The sequence below is a fragment of the Salvia miltiorrhiza genome, chromosome 6 (assembly GCF_028751815.1).
Source record: "Salvia miltiorrhiza cultivar Shanhuang (shh) chromosome 6, IMPLAD_Smil_shh, whole genome shotgun sequence".
NCBI classification, from domain to species: Eukaryota; Viridiplantae; Streptophyta; class Magnoliopsida; order Lamiales; family Lamiaceae; genus Salvia; species Salvia miltiorrhiza.
Window position 1 is genome coordinate 25815298 of NC_080392.1, and position 20480 is coordinate 25835777.

The 20480-nt window shown below is 34.9% G+C and overlaps 2 protein-coding genes and 1 long non-coding RNA gene across 3 annotated transcripts; all 3 read right to left on the minus strand.

Annotated features, from left to right (window-relative positions):
* Positions 1-3042: 3042 nt before the first annotated feature.
* On the minus strand, positions 3043-3615 carry LOC130990684 (uncharacterized). The gene has a single exon (XM_057914909.1). The coding sequence runs from the start codon at positions 3613-3615 to the stop codon at positions 3043-3045; it is 573 nt and encodes a 190-aa protein (XP_057770892.1).
* A 5695-nt stretch (positions 3616-9310) lies between these two features.
* Positions 9311-11197, minus strand: LOC130990959 (cyclin-D3-3). Its single transcript, XM_057915173.1, has 4 exons — positions 10386-11197; positions 10096-10297; positions 9879-10009; positions 9311-9788 (listed from the first exon to the last, which is right to left on the minus strand). The coding sequence occupies exons 1-4, from the start codon at positions 10839-10841 to the stop codon at positions 9540-9542; spliced, it is 1038 nt and encodes a 345-aa protein (XP_057771156.1). The 5' UTR covers positions 10842-11197; the 3' UTR covers positions 9311-9539.
* Positions 11198-18297: 7100 nt separating this feature from the next.
* Positions 18298-20041, minus strand: LOC130990960 (uncharacterized). Its single transcript, XR_009090996.1, has 2 exons — positions 19645-20041; positions 18298-18890 (listed from the first exon to the last, which is right to left on the minus strand). It is a non-coding gene; the product is annotated as an uncharacterized LOC130990960 (long non-coding RNA).
* Positions 20042-20480: the final 439 nt, after the last annotated feature.

Here is a 20480-nt window from a genome sequence, read left to right on the forward strand (position 1 = left end):
ATACTGAAAACTCTTCAGTAATGAGTTATCAGTTAAGTCACTGGAACTTAACTGATGCACGTAAGGGCTTCAGTCGAGTTTGCTAAAACAGAGATGATATAAATCTTCCTGACTATCAGAAGATAGATCAGTCAAACTAATATCATACGCAGCGGAAATAAACTTGTTTCGTAATAGCCTCGGTTGAGCACGTTGTTAGTCTTAGGTTTCTCTTTGCGGTTATTCAGTATTCAGTTTATCAACAGTAAGAACACAGATAAGAATGGAAAGACTGAAAGCTGTAAATAACACAAAGAGTTTTACGTGGTTCGGAAAACCTTTTCCTACATCCACGGTCGGTTGATCAGACCAATAATTCACTCCGCAAGTGCTTAACTAGTGTACTGCAAACCGAACCGTGTGCTTACCGGGTGCACACAACCGTTTCACTGAAGAGACCTTACTTCAGTACCCACACTTCACTCGCGTCGGATTTCTCACTCCTAACACGACCTTGCACTAGGATCTCACAGAGTCAGAGTACCTTCCTGAACTCCTATTCACTCAAACACTCGGCTTCTTTCTTGCGAATGGAGGTTTGAAAAACTTGTCAACTATACTTCAAAGAACAAGTTCTTTGGAGCAAGTTTTGACCTGGGCTTCTAGGTAAACAGATATATGCCTAAGGTCTAAGAGAATGTGTGTAATCAGTAGTGACTGATTTTGGCTTTGGAATTCTCTTCTTCGATTCAAGCTTTGGGGAGATTAAGTTTTGGGCTGAGTAGCAATTTCGGCAGAGCTTCAGCTTAGGTCGTTGAATCGGTGAAGATTGAAGTTGATCCTCGAGCGCTATTTATTGGAGAGGTCTTGAATAGATCCGTTGGCGGAGACTGTCTTCAAGATTTCTTCCGTTGGAGAGCAATTCGAATTTGGGCCGAGGCTTCAATCTTCGAGGTTCCTTGTTTGGTGGAAACAACTCTCTTGAGGGACAGGAGATGTGACGTCTCTGATAAAGTAGCCACCAAATAGGAATGACCTCTGCAGAGAGGGATGATCCTGAGATCTCTGCATTTAATGCGGTTGTACGTGTACGCACGTGGCATCCTTTGAACGTTGGAAGTTCAGTCCGAGGAAGAATGTTTAACTGATACTTTACTTTAGTATCAGTCTGCTGAGTCCTCGAAGCACGCATTAAGTAATCAGTTCTGAACTGATTCTTCAACTGATACTTCAGTTGGTATCTTCAGTCTTCAGTCCTTCAATCCTTCGGTCCTTCAGTCTTCAGTCTTCAGAACTGCTAACTAAACTAGAAACGAACTCTAACACTTGAGTTCAAAACAGTTCTAGTCTGTTACAAATCAAACCTAAGGATTTTGGTATCATCAAAATAAAACCTGATATTCCATGGGGTTCCCAACAATAAATAACAATAAACAAAATAAATCAAGTTGCGTAATAGAAAAACAGATAAGAGAAGATTTCCCAATGCAAAGGTTTCAACAGATATCACTAACTAACATGTTCAATTCAATGAATGAGATAATTCCTAAGGCAATCTCTAACCTAGTTCATACCCACTCCCGTGGCATACAAACCGTTGATTACATGCAAGGCTACCATCCCTGGATCACACTTCTAACATGTAACTCCTAAAAGTTCCTAGGATTAACGCCCTCACAATTATCAATTCCCTTTAGAATTAAAATAAATGTATTCTATGTTCTTAGTTCAGGTAATAATCATCATCTCCTGATCTAAAATTAAAACCTATGATTATGCTAAATTGGTGATCAAGAAATAAAGCAAACAATTATAACAAGAACATAAAAATGAATATCAATCTCAATTAATTGAATCAAACAGTCAGAAATTGAAATCATGTCTACTCCCTAAACCCTGGGAAAAAGGGATTTTAGTCACACATAGACATATGACTAAAAATCAATATCTCAATAAAATTGTAAAACATTCAACAATGAAACCGTAGTAAAGTTGAGAATCTTCAATCTTGCTCTTGCTCCGTTCTCCATCTCTCACAGCTCTCAGGAAAAGTAAAAATATGATGAAAGGTTGATAAAAGTTCTTTTCAATATGTTTCTGGGGAGTATTTATATGCCCTAGGTCTCAAAATATAGGTCAAAACCGTGTAGGATCAAAAAATAACTAAAATAATAGAAAATTCGCGCAAAATTTGTGCTGTCACGCGGCCCGAGGCGCGGCCGCGCGCCCAGCCCGCATGAGGCGCCGAATTCTCGACGAGGTCCTGACAGCTTTGTGCAGCAATTTTGTTTTGGCTCGTTCTCTCTCGTCCGAACTCCGATTTATGATTCATTTACTCTTACGAACTCCTCTCGAGACGATCTACAACTTGTATTTCAGCCATTGTTTTCAAATTCTGCTTCATTATTTCTGAAAATTCGTTCAAACAAAAAGCAAGTGACAAGTTCTTGACCATAAACCAATATAAGCTCAAATAAACCATCAAACACACAAAATCCTCATAACTAAACATCAAAATGACACAACAAGAGGTAAAAATGCATGTTTATCAGTCGATGACATAGACGTTGATACAAAGTTTTCAGCATCTCCAACCATCATCGATTTCCTCCTTGCGTACTTGCGATCCCGTTTGGCTTGTAACTCTTTGCGTTCTTCGGGCAAAAGTTCAGGGCAGTCTATTCTGTAGTGTCCTTTCTTCAGGCATCCAAAGCATTCCACGTCTCTCAGATTGGTAGTGGATAATTTCTTTTCTCCGCTCCTGTCGGTGGAGTGTCTGGATTTGTGCTCTCTCTCTTTCCTTTGTAGTTCCTCCTGTGGAACTTCTTCTTGTACCTTTGGAACTTGGATTCTATTCTGTTGAATCTTTCAGTCAACAAAGCGTATTGATTAAGGAAATCCTCTACTTTCTGGTCAGTTGATTTCTTCGATTGTTTCTTGCTTTCTTTTGTTGAGGCCTTCAGTGCGACACCCTTTGATGTTGTAGGGATGTCTTCGTCTAATCCAACAGGTTTATTCTTGTTGAGGTCAAACTCGTTCACCTTGAGAATGAAGAAAAGTTTCTCAGTTGGCAGCTGGAAGAGCACGAATGACTTTGAGGTTGATGTCCCGTTGATTGTACTTATCCTTTGACATCGACTGAATCTTGTTCAGTAGTTGATTAAATTTGTACTCCATTTCGTCGACTGATTCATTCTTCAACATTTTGAATGAATCGAATTTCTGACAAGCAATTGATAGCTTGTTCTCCAAAATTTCTTCTGATCCGACGCACACTCTCTTGAGCGTTTCCCACATCTCCTTTGCAGTATCGCACCTCATCAGTTTTGCGATGTGTTTGTCTGGTACGGTGCTGGAGATGATGTTCTTGGCATGATCGTCCAGTTCATCAAGCTTCCTTTCTTCAGTGGTGAATTCTGATTTTGATTTGACTGTTGTTTCGTCGTAGGGATCCTTTGTGATGTCTAGAGATACCTTCTTCTCAATTGTCCAGATGATGATTGGACCGTCGGTGATGATTTCCCACATTTTGCAATGTTGGGCTTTAAGGTAGCTCCTCACTCGGAATTTCCATATGTGGTAATTCTCAACAGTGAATATTGGACGAGATGAAACGTTGCCAGGATTAGTAGCCATGAAAGAAGCAGAAAGAAAAATAGATATGGAGCACGTAACACGATGGAGTAAAGAAAACTTTGAAAAGTTTTAAAAACTCTCTATAAAAAGGATCTAGTTCAGTAGAACCGGGTCAAAGCATCTTTTTCTTGCGAACAAACTGCTCTGATACCAATTGTTGGGTCCCGGAGGGTTGACTAAATAGGTGTATGGGGGGGAATACACCAGTAGGCTATTTTTCGCGGATCGAATATAGACAAATCAAATTTCAGTTGGAAAATGGTTGTAGACTGATCCTGAAGTGACTTTAGTATTTTTAATTTTAGTCAAGCACAGAGCTTTAACTGATATCCACGTAAGGCTTTAGTCTAGAGTTTGTAAAACAGAGTAGAGTTACTAATCTTACTGATTATCAAAAGATTGATCAGTTAGACTATTGACTGAGCATCAGAAATTTAAACTTAATCCAAATAGCATTTAGAAAGAGTTTGTCACTTAACAAAATCCTTAGTTACACTTTTCAGTAATCCAGTTCAGTTGAAAAACAAGTTTAACGCAAATAAGGAATAACTGAAAGCAGATAAAGAACACAAGAATTTTTACGTGGTTCGGAAAATAATTTCCAATGTCCACGACCAGATGATTAGTCTGACAAACACTCTGGGCTAATGCTTACGGGTGCACAGCAAACCTTACAACTGAAAATCAAATTTTCAGTACCAACACACTAGGTTGGATTTCTCGCTCGCTCTTAGCACGCTAAAACACACACAAATGCCTTTGTAGCGCTTGGCTAAGATCTCTGGAGTCAGAACCCTGGTCTGAACTCCGCTCTACTCAAACACTTTTTTCGCTCGGTTGAAAAGGGGTTTGAACTCTTCCAACTAAGATTACTGAGAATAGGCTCTCAAGTAATCGAAAACTTAGACTTTGGGTAATATAAGAATTTGCCTAAGGTGACAAGAGAATATAGATAATCAGTGAATTGATTTAGACTTTGGGGATTCTCTTCTTCGATTCAAACTTTTGAAGACAGTTGAAGGCTGAGTTGCAAATTTGGCAGAGGTTCAGCTTGTGCGTTTGAATCGGTGAAGATTGCAGTGTTCCTCGAGCTCTATTTATAGGCGAAGTCTTGAATGGATCCATTGGAGAGAAAGTCTTCAAGAGTTCGTCCCTTGTGAGAGTAACTTTGAATTTGGCTGAGGTTACAATATTTGAGATTCCTGTTTTGGTGAAGGACGGCGTCTCAAAGGTACGACAGGTAGAGCGCCTTTGAAAAGCTTGCACCAAATAGGAACTCTCTACAGAGAAATGACGATCTTCAAAATCTCTGCATTTAATGCGGTTGCATAAGCATTTAATATTGGTTTCAGTGTTTCAGTCTGATGAAGAATGTCAACTATACTTGTCTAGAGTATCAGTCCGCTAATTCCACATAGTCCGCATTAACACATCAGTTAACACTGATCATTCAGTGAAACTCCCGTCGAGTCAATACATCGGTATTTGACTCTGTCTTTTCGCAGCAAACTTCAGTCTTCAGTCTTTAGCAGCCTAACTAAAAAACATGAACTCTAACACTTAAATTCAAAAGGTTCTAGTCTATTACAATAAGAACAAGGAGTTTTGGTATCATCAAAACTAGGGATAGGATATTTCATTAAATTCCCAACAATAGATAACATGAATTTTAATAAATATAAATAAAATTATTTATGAAGTAGAAAAGATATTTAAATATAAGTGAACTTATATAAAATTTACTATGATAAATAAATGTGACAATTCTTTTGTTAATAAATAAAAAGAATGTGATAAATATTTGGGTTAATATATGAGAGTAGCCACGTTTTTTAGTAAAATTAAAATTTACCCACTCAAATAAATTTTTTAAAAAATATCCACTTTTTGTGTTAAATGACAAACTTGCCCCTAAGATTAAAATTAAAAAATTAACCACAAATACACTACACATTTTTTTAAAAAAAATATCACCTGTATCTCTCTCTCTCCTCTCTCTTTCTCTTTCTCTTCTCTCTCTTTCTCTCTTTCCTTCTGGTACGCACTCTTTCTCTCTCCTCTCTCTCTCTTTCTCTTCTCTCTCCTCTTTCTTTCTCTCTCTCCTCTTTCTCTTCGTCTGGTCTCTCATCTCTCTATCTCTTTCTCTCTCTCTCTCTCCTCTTTCTCTCCATCTGGTACGTACGGTCTCTTTCTTCCTGTTGCGTCGTCGCCAATTCCTTCGATTTCAGCTAATGTCGCCGCACCGGCAGAGCTGCTGCTGCTCCATCTACGTTGTCCACCGCCCACACCAACCACCATTATCCTTCATCTCATTCCATCTCGTCAGATCCAACCTCACCAATCTTGTCGATTTCGCATTGTCACCCTCGTCCACGATCTCTAGATCTTATTTGTCTATGGCAAGTCACAAAGTCATCGCCTACAAAATTAGAAACATCAGCGAATTGAAAAGATTTATTAATGTTGGCGACACCATGGAATCCTGGTTCGTGTATTTTAAGTAGTCAAATCTGCAAAGTATTTCATTAATTAACAATGGTTAATTAATTGAAAATCTACGAAGAAAAAAATAAGTTTTGGAACTAATATGCAAAGTGCACAGTTCCACAAAGTAAAAATAAGTTTTGATATTTCATTAATTAACATTTATGAATTCACAACCAGATTTATGAATTCACAACTGAATTATGAATTCACAATTGAATTATTAGCGTTGGTTGTGAATTCACAACTAAAAATAGTGTTGGTTGTGAATTCAAGTTTTATTGGTTGTCAATTCACAACTAGAAATAGTGTTGGTTGTGAATTCAAGTTTTATTGGTCGTGAATTCACGCGAATTCACAACTAACACTATTTATAGTTTTGAATTCACGACTAACACTATTTTTAAGTTGTGAATTCAAACTTTAAAACTTGAATTCACAACTAATATTTGTAATTCAGTTGTAAATTCGAGTTTTAAAGCTTAAATTCACAACCAAAATAAATCCTGATTGTGAATTCGACTTGTTGTGAATTCATGGGTATTTGTACAAATTTTATATGCAAGAGTAAAATGGTAAATGTGGGTATTTTTTTAATTTCTTATCTTAGTGGGTGTTTTTTAATTTTACTATTCCAAAGTGGCTATTTTCAAAATCCACTCTAAATATTTCGTATTCGGAATAAATATTATACGACATGATATTTTTCAAAGAGTAGTACTATTTTGACAAAATTTATCCAAACAAAAATTAAGTTAAAAACTTTTAAAAAGTAGTTTATTTATAAATTTTGATTCAAGTTTTAAAAAGATTTAGTTAGTTTTATTGTTTCTTCCATATTGTAATTTTTTTCATAATTTATTAAAAAAAATATTATTTTTTATTATTTCATTTGTAGTTTGTGTACTTTAAAAATAATAGTAATTAAAAAAGTTATTAAAAAATTGCAATATAAAAAAAGCAATAAAATTAGTTAAATCCTATTTTATTTTAAATCAATTTTTTTAAATAAATTTATTTTATAAGATATTTAATTATATTTTGTTCAAATAGCATTATTGTTCTTCAAACACATACTCTCTCCGTCCACCAATTCAAGGCCTACTTGCCTTTTTGGTCCGTCCACAAAAACAAGGCCTACCTATTTTTGATAAGTTTTTATTCATTATTTAATCAAAAAAATCAAAGATTCTTTACAAAAAAGTGGGACTCTTTCTCCACTCAACTAATAAAAATACACTTTTTCTTAAAAAATGAGACCCTTTCTCCACTCAACTAATAAAAATACACTTTTTTCTTAAAACCCGTGTTTTTTCATATAGGCATTTAATTGGTGGACGGAGGGAGTATGATTTTGTACAAGACAAGATGCAGTCATCATAAGATCTATTATAATTATTTGGTGGACCCCATTGGATCCAAACCCTCACAAATCATTGTTGTTTCTCATTTTCAACATAATCATAATCATTGCTTAAATCACTTTAAAACTTTTCTTCCTAACCTACCAACATAATTATGTAACAATAACAATAAATACAAGTAAAAATAAATAAATAGTAAATAAATATATAAAATTCCTACTTAATTTAATTTGTTAGAATAAAATGATGAACTTAAATAATAGTAACACTATATTTCTGAGAGCAAGAAATTTATTTCTTTATGAATAAAATTTTTGTTTATATTCAAATTCAAATTAAAAAATTCATTTAAAAGATAAATAAATCTGGAGCTCACTTCCATATCAAACGAAACATGAATTCAACCACATTCGACTCATCTCGACTCTATAACTTCCCTAGTTAATTTTGTTGTCCTTGCCAACTTAGCTGACTGTTTCAGCTTTTTGCACCCACTTATCTTGCAAAATATTTATTTCACCTTTAACCAATACATATTCCAAGAGTTCTTGCAATTGGTCCCAAGATGCAAAAAAAATTGTAGCATTCTATGGTCCCTAATTGTCCTCATCCTTTCCCCACCCCAAACAAAAGTGTAAAAAAACAATTCTTAGTAAGCTAACAAATCAACCATGTGCAATCCTCTACAAGATAACTCAGCACCAGTCATTCAATCATATTCAATGCCCAACCACAATAACAAAAATTTATACCAAAGTCTCATTAACTAAAACTACACAAGGTCTTTCAAATGATACTTTTATCAACACTAAATAAATTTTTTATAAAAATAATACCATTCAACATTATTTATTATATATATATAAAAAGAAAAAAAAACAATGATAAGCACAACACAATATTACTCTTGTGTTTAAAATCATTAATTAGAAGATGTTTGATTAAGCTTAGGTTAAAAAGTTAAAATAAAAATAACAAATCATAGTAAGGACATTTTCTTAAAATGATTGTTGCTTATAAGATTATGAACAAAAGTTAGGATTGAGAAACTTATTTAATAAGAAACTTGTAAATTGTTGGAACTTATTTTTACAATTTATAAGTCATTTAGAAACTCATTTCGCTAAACACTCAAAAGTTTATAAGCTCCTAAATAACTTATAAAATGTTTTACGAAACTTATAAAGTTAGCCAAACACCCTCTTGATTTTGTCCATACTAAAATTTCTGATCATGAAACGATCTCACACAAACAACACCAACTCAAAACCCTACTCTTTGACGTGCACTGAAACAATAAACTCAACAAGCAATTAACCACATAACAAACCACAACAAATCATATGAAACTAAGGCAAAACTCATTGTGGGGCAGATGAAGGGAAGATTTATTTGGATACAAGCTTGATTATCAAGTACTATATGCCATAAATTACTCTAGAGAATCTTACCAACTATCCAAAACTCCAAAATACTATAAAACTCAGAGATCAAGAACACACACACACACAATGAGGAGAGAATGCGTTTGTGAATTAGGTCAAAACCAAGCAAACAAAGCACAAGTTGGATCATATTATATGATGCAAGAATAGGAAACAAGTTAAAGAAGCACATAGTCCTTTAACAACTTACCCTAGATCGAAATCCTTTTATGGATTCATGAATTCCTCCTTTAAGAAAATAACTAAACCCATCCCTCTATGTGATTCTTCATCAAACCTAGCTATAGCCATTATCTAAGCATGATATGCAACGACACGATGCCATATAGTTCAAACGATGTCTCGAACACCATACTCATTGACCAAAACGATCTATCGAGCATCTTTAAGAGGGTAAAAAACTTCAAAAACCTCTCTCTCTTCAATCTCACTCTCCATCCACAACCAAAGAGGTGGTGGAGTCAATTGTTTGGATGTCTAATCCATCATCACATGAATAGGTCAGAGATACAATGAGCACAAGCAAGTAATGTTGCATGATTTCGCTAAATTATGAGTAGAAAAAACATAGAGGGAGTGATTATTAAGTACCACTGCCAATATCATGGAGATAAGAGTTCAATTAGTAGGACTAGCCAGGGCCGACGGACATGCTGCTTAGAGGGGCCAGAGCTCTGCTTCTCTTGAACAAAGGCTCCGGTGAGGATGATGCTGACAATGCAACGGCCCACGAATCAACGGAGCTATCAGAGCTGAAGTAGGCATCAATGACACCACTCGGGCTGCTTGGGATTGAATCAAATTTGCGCTTGCAGCAAGATTTACGGCTCAAACCACCCGTTGCCTCCAAGATGAGTGTGAGGCAATCATCAATCTCTTCCTATTTAGCAAAACAAGAATGTCCATCAACAATCACATTTGCTAATAGGTTTTGATCAAACAACAAGCAACAACACAATTTCAATCAGACCTTGCTAGCTTTCAGCACAAGCATAAGCTGATCTTCATATTCCACAACATCTTCATCTCCTATCTCTCTAATTGCATAAATCATTGTTGCAGCAGCAATAACAGAAGGCAGATAATGTACCAACCTAGAATCTGCACTAATATAAATTCTTGTCAAGAATCAATCATTTGACAACAAATCCATTCAATCAAAAGCCAAAATCAAGTGATCTACATACCAGCTATAGCTGAGAGAATGACACCCTCGCATCTCCTTAAAAATTCCCAATGTAGATTCCTCACAAACTCAAATCGCCTCGCAATGTGGTCGAAGAAGGACATGGGCGTCACCGGATTCATCCTCCATTGGAGCGTGGAGAGTAGGAGAAGCTCCATTCTCTGAATCGTCTTCGCCTCGAACAGATACTTAGATTCCTCAACCTACGATACACCCAAACCAAATGAATAACCCTAGAAATGAAAACTCTCAGAGGCGCAAAAAAGAAAATGCCGATTAAATCAAACCTACTTGCAAATCTAACAAAAGCGGCACTTGAGTCTCCTCCACTTTCGCAGCTACAGAGAGACACGCGACGGCAGCCAACTGACTCATCCATGGCTTCTCCTTCTGAAAGCAGCAGCTGGTAACAAATCTGTCGTAATAGTTCACGGCTAAGGCGGCGGTCGCGGCGTTGAAGGCGTAGCGCCGAATCACCTTCAGCATCCAGCTAATCGCCTCGCTCCTCGCCGATTTCAGAGACGAATCGAAGTCTAACTCGTTATATATCAAAGAGGATTCATTTTTTTCCTTCAATAAAAGGTTTTTAAGCTCTTCTTCCTCCCAGAAAAAGTCGTGGTCAGGCAAAATAGCAAAAGGGGGTTTTTGAATCTCGCCGAGATCCTCGATTTTGGACTCGCCGCCGTCGTCGTCGAAGCGCTCCTCCTCGCAGTAAAGGGCGTCAAAGATTGGATTTTGGGGAACCATCTTCTTCTTCGGAGAAGAAGACGCGGGGGCCTCTGCTCATTATCTTCAAGACAAGAAGCGGGAGCTCGAAAGGTTGAATCTTGGGCTAACTCGCATATCTAGTAATGTTTCTTCTGCGCTTTAGGAGGAGGGTTGTAGAGAGAGAGAGAGGGAGACAGAGCGAGAGAGAGTTAAGCAAACGAGGTAGCAGAAGAGGGAGGGGTTTTATCTCAGAGACCTTTCACGCCTGTCCTCTTTTTATTTTTTTCTTTTCATTTCAATTTTTTATTTTCTTTTTGAATGCAGATTTTTTTTTTTTATTGTTTTTGGAGTAAAATTTTGGCGCCCTGAGAAATTGGAATCGAGGAATATTCAGTGGCCACATAATAATGCCTTGCTACATTCCTATATACAGTTACATACGCCTCAAAAAGAGGCTACTGCAAAATCATAAATTACACAACTAAATTATTGTGCTAATTGAGATTTACCCTAAAAGGTCTGTATTCGAATTATGCACCCTCTCTATTGGTACTATTTTAACCCATTTCAAGAGTTGAACACCAAGAAATTACGGTTCAATAGTTGGATCGAGGATGGCATAAGTTACTCTCTCTGTTTCGCGAAACTTGAGCAAAAAAAATTTCGGCTCGAATTTTAAAGAATTAATATTTTATGTGTTAAGTGTGATAAGTAAAAAAAATATATATAAATAAAGAAAAAAAATTATCATATAAGAAAAGTGCTTAAAGTTTGCGGGACAATTCAAAACAAATACTACAAAAATTTCGCGGAACGAAAAGAATTGTATCTAAGCCTTCTCAATTTTGACCATTGAAATATTATGGACGATTCAAATGTATTTCATTTATATCTTTTCATTTCTTTGTTTAATCTGATGGTAGTACATAACTTGTGAGTTAACTTCAAGTATATTTCTAAGCTTTTTTTACTTTAACATTAAATGTAAAAATATGGATATGGCTTATTTGCTATGCATGATAAGTGTGGTTTAAATACCTATAACATCTTAATATATTGTTTGCTTCAAAACTCAAAGCCCTTTATAAATTAATGGCATGTTATCTAGTATTCATATTTTTTAGATTCTGTATCAAACGTGGGAGGTGTGATAGAGCAAAATCTTTTTTATATATATTATCAAACATAATATTGATATATAATAAATTAATACATATCAGTCATGTCACAGTCAAAAATATCACGTCTTATCTCATACCACGTAATTCTGTTAAAATAAAAAATACATAGATCCAAAAAATTATAACTATGGATATACTCAGACTGCATTATGAAATTTTGTTAAAAATAAGAAGAGATTGATTTCAAAAAAAAATATAATCTTTAAAAATATAATTTATATATGTTTCATTTTTTTCAATTCTATAATTTTTCAACTATATTGGGATCAATTCGTCAAGTTTGAGCTTAACATGTCTAAATTTAAGGTTAACTAGAACGATCTCCCGTGCGACGCACGGCGAGTATCGAAATTAAACGACATCAATTACTCAATAAAATTATGGATTTGAAAACGTAAATTTTCAACATATTAAGTGTAATGACAATTATAGTTATTAAATAATTAATAATTATTTGATAATAAAAATTAGCATTATACTTTATTATAATTATAAAGTATGATGCATCATAATCAATAAATAATTCACAAATATAAAAAAATATTTGAAATTATATTTTTTAATATATATACTAATTTCATCTACAAAGTTATATTAACATTAATACAAAAAAATTATTTTTAAAAAAGAGTTATAAAATGAACCAATATATATTCCTTCACCTCTATTATATTTAAACTATTATAATTTAAAAAATATATGTAAACACAAACACATGATATTTACTTATTTTTATCTAAAAATACAAAAAAGAAAAAAAGAAAAATAATTAAATTAATATAATAGAAAAAAGTAAACATGTCATTAAAGAGAAAATTAACACTCATTAAAATAGAGAGGAAAGAACAAAATACTATATTTTAAAACTTTAAATAATCATAACTTATTCATTCTAAATTAATTTTTTATCAAAAGAGGAAAGATAAAAGATTTTTTGTAGTAAAGAGGGAGAGAGAAAAAAATATATAATAACAACAATTATTAAATTACAATAAAATAATTACGATATAATAACAACAATAATAATAGTGCAAAAAATGAAGAGATAAAAATATAAAAGAAGAGAGAGAAAAATAATTATCATAAAAGTTTTAATTATAATAACTTATTTGTTTCAAATTCATATTTTATGATTTTTATACCAAAATAAAAATCTTGTCATTATCTTTAATTTAAGATACATATAGAATATCTTTTCATATATCAATTTTTTTTTTAAAGAAAATCACTCAAGTATGAAAGAGAGAGAGTAGAAGAGAGAGAAATTGTATGAAAAAAAGAGTGAAAAAAAAAAAAACAAAACGTGTGATAGAGAGAGGAGAGAGAAAATGTGGAAAAAAATGCATAGTGGAAGGAAAGAGAAAAATTGGCGTGAACAAAAAAAACTGGTGTTTCATATATATATATATATATATATATATATATATATATATATATATATATATATATAGTCAAGTTTGAGCTTAACATGTCTAAATTTAAGGTTAATTAATGGGTTATATACACGAACTTTGGGCATATTTTGGTTTTTCAATGAATTTTGAAAATTGTCAAAAATACATAAATTTTGACTCATTTTATTTTGGGTTAATTGCCCCTAAATACACCACATTTCCTTGAATTCTACAATTGCACATCACCTTTAAAATCCGCCCCTAAATACACCACATTTCCTTGAATTCTACAATTGCACATCACCTTTAAATCCGCCCCAAAATACATAACCTTTATATTTTTTCTGTTTTTGCACATGACTAAAAAATCCACAAAAAATAAATTAAAGTGTTAATTTATAAATTTAAATATCTTTTTAACAGCGGAAATATATAAAGAATTTTATTTTATTATATTTCCGCTGCTAAAAATATATTTAAATTTATATTTAACACTTTAATTAGATTAGGGTGTTACCACTTTAAATGGCGTGGCTTCCAGATGGCAAAACTGTGTCGTTTTGAATGTTATGATCGTATGTGTTACCATTTTATTAACGTGGACAATAATTGCATGTTCCCACACTAAGTATACTATGTATGCTTATCCCATATTTAATATTTCAGGTAAATGACATTGGAGGCGTGTGGAGAGTCGAATGGGCGCGTCGAACCTCTTTAAAAAAATAAAAAATAAAAATGTTTCTTTCAAACTCATTATATTATTCATGTGGTACTTTTGATTATTGTAACTCTAAATTCCAAATTATATCGAATTCGTGTGAAATTTATTAAAATAAAAGTTTCATTTTATTTTCTTAATGTCATGACTTGTTTATTTTTTATTATATTTTTTTGAAAAATTTATGACTTTTACTTTTCTTGCAGATATAAAAAGACATTAAACGAAATTTTCTTTTTTCACGCCGAGTTGGAAAAAGTGGCAGCGCATGCTTAAAAGCTGGCGACTTTTTCTTGGAGGGGCCGATATTTTTGACCGACTCCCACCGGAGCCGGCGCCGCTTCCCTCAACCGGTGAAGCACAGCAAAGTGCTCGCTGCCCAGGTGTCTTCCTCCCAGCAGCAACACAGGCAGACCAACAGCGCGGCGTCGTCCTCCAGCTTGTTGCAGCGTCGTCCCGCTCACGATCCAGCAGCAGCAGCGCGGGCGCGGCGACCGGTGCAGATCCAGCAGCAGCAGCGCGGCGACCGGTGCAGGCAGACCAGCAGCAGCAGCGCGGCGAACCCACCGGTCCGGCCGTCCACCTGTCTCGGACCTCCCTAGCCGCCACCGGACTGGAACCTCGTACTGCTGCTCCGGCAGTCCAATGACTACCTCGCCGGCCGGAGCTCATGATAAGGGAGCTTCAAGAACTCCTCCCTCAAGCTTTTATTCGATGACTCATTCGGCTGCTCGGGCCACCTCGTCGGCCGAAAATCAGGATAAGGGATTCCTAAATCTTCCCTCTGTTTCTGCGAATTTTGAACACCCTCAAGCTCGATCTTCTTCCGCTCGGTCTATATCTGCCACGGTTGGTAACAGCGAGGTGAAGACTACTGAGGCCCAGGATGCCACTGGGAAGACATCGGCCACAAATCCTTGTGTTGCCGATTGCACGGCAGTTGATAGGAATTCTGTAAATCCTAGCGTGGCAGATAACGCTAGGATTTCTTATGCTAGTGCTACTGTTAAGCGACCTGTTAAACGGCAAGATTTAGCTGCTCATGTTTTTCATGATTTACGTCCAACGAAAGAAGGAGATCAATTCTCTCTCAAAATTCCTAAGGCTTTATATTTAAAGGAGGTCCAAGCTTTTGAGCATGCACTAACAGGACGACTACTGTTGGGGAAAGGCGATAAGCCACGTTCAACTATGGAGTTGAAGTCGAAACTTCAACAGATTTGGGGTATAAATTCTGACTGGCAACTGATTCCGCTGGGAAAGGGATTTTACACGCTCCGTTTTACTACAGTGACTGATAAAGCTACGGCAAAGGCGAAGGTGATCTGGGAGCTGTCAAAGGGTCTTCTTCGGCTCCGAGAGTGGACTCGCAACTTTGATCCGTTCAAAGAAAACTCTCCCTTGGCGAATGTTTGGGTTCGAATTCATTATCTTCCTATCGAGTATTGGAATCCACAAGTTCTCTCTGGAATTGGACGTTACTTGGGCCATCCTCTAAAGATCGATGGTGCTTCGGCAGGTAGAGATTTTGGACATTTCGCCCGTATTCTTGTTGAAATAGATATGTCTCACCCTCTTCCTAATACTCTTCTTATTGATATGGAGGATTTTTCTTTTCATATTGAGTTTGTTTTCAAAAATCTCCCTCTTTATTGTGGTCGTTGCAAGATTACGGGACACTCCCCCGATAGATGCCGCAAGTCGAAGTTTGGGGGGATGGGTGAGCAGAATGACACTGTGAATGACAAGGCTAAGCTTACGCAAGTTCACAATGGGCCGCATTGGCAGGCGGCGATTACCTCGAACGAACAGGCTGCAAACCCGGCGCAGTCAGAGTTTGGGCAGCAGGAGGCTGCCCCTTTGAAGAAGCAACAGCAGGTTGCTCATGCTAAACCTGCTGCGGCTTGGTCAAAGGTCGCCGAACAGGCGGTAAAAAAACAAATTGTTGTTCCGGTTCTTCAGAAAGAGGCTGTCGAGACGCAAAATGCATTTCAGGCTCTGGACTTGGAGAATAATGCGGAGAATTGTTTGGAAACGGGCGTGGATCATATTTCTGGACCGTCTTTCGGGGTTCATTTATCTGAGCCGGATTTGTTGGACAAAATACTGGTTCCGATTCAGGGGGATAAAGATGTGATTAAAGATAGTGACTTGGTCATTAACGAGGAGGACTCGGATGTGGAGGAAACTTTGGAGATGGAGGCTCCGGATGGCACGGGTTTGAACACACCGCTTATTGACGACACAACTGTTGCTCTCGAACGTGACCAAACTTTGGACAAAAGCGGGGGTGTTTCGCATGAAGGTAACAAGGATTTGTCAACTCTTGGCCCGGACAATATTACTAGTCGCATTAGTCGGTTAGAGGAGCAGGTTAGTCAGGGAATGCAATTACTCTCGGACAAGACGACCAAGCGGGGACGTGGCCGCCCAAAGGGCACGGGAAAGGGCATGGGAAGTGAGCCGATGCAAGCAGTTCCAGAAGGTAGCATAAAAGGTCGCCTCAGGAATGCGGAGGATATGGGCTACAAGCCGAGGAACTTTGTGGTTGATTATAGCAATAGTGATAGCATGAATGCAATGAATAATATAGTTCATAGACGTTGGTCAGATGAGATGGACGACTATCCTGATTTATGGGATCGTTAGTGTCTTCAGGTTTCTTTGTTTAACGATCTCTTTTCGAGTTTCGTGCCCTTAGTCTGCGTTTTGTGCTCTCAAGGGATTTTTTTACTTTTTCTTTTATAAAAAACCTCAATTAATAAAAAAAATGACTTGTTTATTTTTTTAATTCAAGTTCTTTCTAAAAATTTATTAGAGAATTTATTTCTTTACGAAAATACTTATTTATATATATATATATAGGGTTAGGTTCAATGAAAAAGGCCTAAATGTAAGAGAGAAGAGAGAAGAAATCTCATCCGTTGATCTTATATAATCTAATGGACATGATTTATTCACGCCATGTTCAACAGATTTTTTCGTTGAACATTCGTGAACATATACAATATTTTTGGGGGTTCTGGGGTTCGACCCCCCATACGTTCAACAGAAAAATCCGTTGAACATGACGTGAATAAATCATGTCCGTTAGATTAGATAAGATTAACGGATGAGACTACTTCTCTCTTCTTTCTTACATTTAGGCTTTCTTCATTGAACCTTGGCCTATATATATATATATATAGAAAGGTTCAATAGAGAATGATAAGTATTTAGAGAATAGAGAATTAATCTTGATCTTTGATCAAATCTAATCTAATGGTTATAATTAAGGCTGATTTATGTATTTATTTTATATGGAAAGGTTATTTTTGTAAACTACAATTTATTTATAACCGAAAATTTATATGGAAAGATACACCATATCACTTTAATTACATTAAAAGATATGCTTCAATCCTAAATCTAATCATTCACGCTATTCTTGCCTTTTTTATTTTTTATTTTTTTTACTATTTTTTCTCCTAATTTTAGTTTGTTTTGCTGGTGAATTCAATGATTTGTTTTCTTTTCAATTATTTTACAATAATTACGTGGTTAAATTTGTATGTCAACAAGTAAAATTAAAAATTTTTATTTATATGTTCGTAATTTTATTACCCTTGTTCAAAATGTTCTATGTTGAATAATTTATGCCAAACAAAAAAATTGAATATTTATTTTACATGTTCGTAATTTTTTTACGCTTGTTCAAAATATTTTATGTTCAATATTTTTACGAAGAATCATAATTTGAAAATGAACAAAACACAATTTCTAAACGAACATAATATAATCAGATTTCCTGGAAACATGAATTTCTCCAAATTTTGAAAATTCTTAGAACACAATATTTTTTTAGGACTGTTCAAAAAGTTAAAATGTTAAATATTTTATATCAGTCTAAAAAATTCGAATAATTTATTTAGTTGTTCGTAATTTTATTACGCTTGTTCAAAAAATTATGTGTTAAATATTTTATGCCAGCATTAATTTCCTATAACACAATTTCTAAATGAACAGAATATAGTTGAAAATGAACAGAACACAATTTCATTTTCTATAAAGAATCATAAATTGAAAATGAACAGAATACAATTTCTAAATGAACATAACATAATCAGATTTCATAGAAGCATGAATTTTTCCAAATTTTGAAAATTCTAATAATTCAGCTCGATGGAAATTTTAGAATACACAAAATTTCCCAAAATCCAAGCTAAGGAGAAATATTCAAAAATGGTATTTATAGCAAAGCTTTTTTATTAATCAGATTGTACACTAGTTTTAGCATTTTAGCTATCAATACAAACGAACTGGCGATAATAACATATGTAAGAGATAAAACATCCTCATGATCTCCTCTTAAATATAATTGCTACATATTTCCTCACAGATGGCTAGATGCTCTCAATCGTCCTAAAATGTACAAAAGATGCATTTCCTCAATATGCACGTTCATCCAAAAAATGAACTTTCGCTAGCTAAATAAGCATAGTGCATGAGCACTTCTATTTCCAGCAATTAGAGCATAGGAGTATAGTGAGGTGGCAACAAGTAGGAAAACTCGTAGAACTACCTCAGATAATGGCAAACAGATGGATAGCTTATTCCCATAACTCCTCTATTGGCAACGATCGTATCATATCTCAATTTATAATCAGCTATTTCTCTTTCTCAATCTTCAGTGCCAACTCTTTCTTTTCTATAGATGGAGTGACCAACTTGAATCCATAATCAGCTTGAGTGCCCATCTCAATGATCTCATCTGCATCATATTTCTTTTGCATTCTTACCTAAGCTCTTGTAGCTGACCATAAATCACATTGCAGCAACAACAAATAAGCCAAATGCAATTCACAATATCCCGGAATGAAATATAGCTAAAATTACAAATATAATTTACATCACAATCACTATAACAGACAATAAAGAAAACTCACAAGCACACAATACATACAGGACCTTGCAACTATTTGAACAAACTCACAAGCTCACAGTCATTAGTACATTTCGAACAGAGCTCACAACTATTTGAACAGACTCAATAACATAAAGAACAAATCAACAATCGTGAACTGAAGGTCCATTTGGAAATAAAATTAATACATTTCGAACAGACCTCATAACTATTTAAACAAGCTCACAAACATAAGGAACAAACCAACAATTGTGAACAGAAAGTCCATTTTTCCAAGAAATCAAAATCTGCAATATTAAGGGGAGACCGTATTATTTTTTTTGGTACTTCCACAGATCCAAATACCCAAAAGAGATTTCAACATCAAACACAAGCCAAAAAAGTAGAAAGGCTCAAACAAAATCGAAATCCCTATAGCAAACAATATTTGGCAGAACGAAAATCCCCAAAATAATTCGATCAAAATCAGAAACCCTATGCCAAGAAACTTGTAATACATCATGTTCCATTTTAAATCAAAACACCAATGGAAATTTCGAACAAAATCATAAATACAAAATCGTTTACAAATTTGAATCACAAATAAAGAACAAGCAAAACACAAAAACTCGAACGAAATTAAGCCATGAACACATTTACTCACCTGTTCAATATTTGCAAAAATTGTTTCTTGAAGCAGCAATCGAACAAAACTCAAAAACCCATTGCCTTACTTGTTCGATTTCAAACGTCCACCACGCCGACCCCTCGTTCGCCGCGACGACGCCATGGAAAAAGAAAGAGGCTAGTTATTTTGCAGAGAATGTGAGAGACGACCGAGAGGTTGAGGAATGAGAGAGAGAGAGAGAGTGAGGGGTTGAAGAACGTGAGGAGTGATTTTAGGGCTTGCAGTTTTTAACCCAAAATGTAGTTACTGTTATACCCTTTTCTTAATAAAATTATCATTTGTTCATTTTAATTGGTAATTAAAATTGGGATACAGATTTAATTATAACCGCACGATCAAGCGGTTTTGATGGACTAGATTTAATCTCTATTCTCTATACATATGGTCATTCTTTGTTTAACTTGACTCTATATATATATATGATTTTAAACTTTATAAAGAATTTTATTTTATTATATTTTCGCTGCTAAAAATATATTTAAATTTATAAATTAACACTTTAATTTATTTCTTGAGGATTTTTTAGTCATGTGCAAAAACAGAAAAAATATAAAGGTGATGTATTTTGGGGCGGATTTAAAGGTGACGTGCAATTGTGGAATTCAAGGAAAGGTGGTGTATTTAGGGGCGGATTTTAAAGGTGATGTGCAATTGTAGAATTCAAGGAAAGATGGTGTATTTAGGGGCAATTAACCCTTTTATTTTTTTCCCACGAACTTTGAGAATTGTCAAAAAAATATATATACGAACTTTGACTCATTTTATTGTTTCCTATGAAATATATTGTTATAAAAAAATAAACTAAATGATTA

What these genes read in the sequence shown, in the direction of transcription:
- LOC130990684 (XM_057914909.1), bottom strand. Translation starts at nt 3,615, where the DNA reads ATGGCTACTAATCCTGGCAACGTTTCATCTCGTCCAATATTCACTGTT.
- LOC130990959 (XM_057915173.1), bottom strand. Translation starts at nt 10,841, where the DNA reads ATGGTTCCCCAAAATCCAATCTTTGACGCCCTTTACTGCGAGGAGGAG. An exon ending in CGCTTTTGTTAGATTTGCAA is followed by an intron (nt 10,298 to 10,385) that starts GTAGGTTTGATT and finishes GGTGTATCGTAG; the next exon opens with GTTGAGGAATCTAAGTATCT. An exon ending in CATTCTCTCAGCTATAGCTG is followed by an intron (nt 10,010 to 10,095) that starts GTATGTAGATCA and finishes ATATTAGTGCAG; the next exon opens with ATTCTAGGTTGGTACATTAT.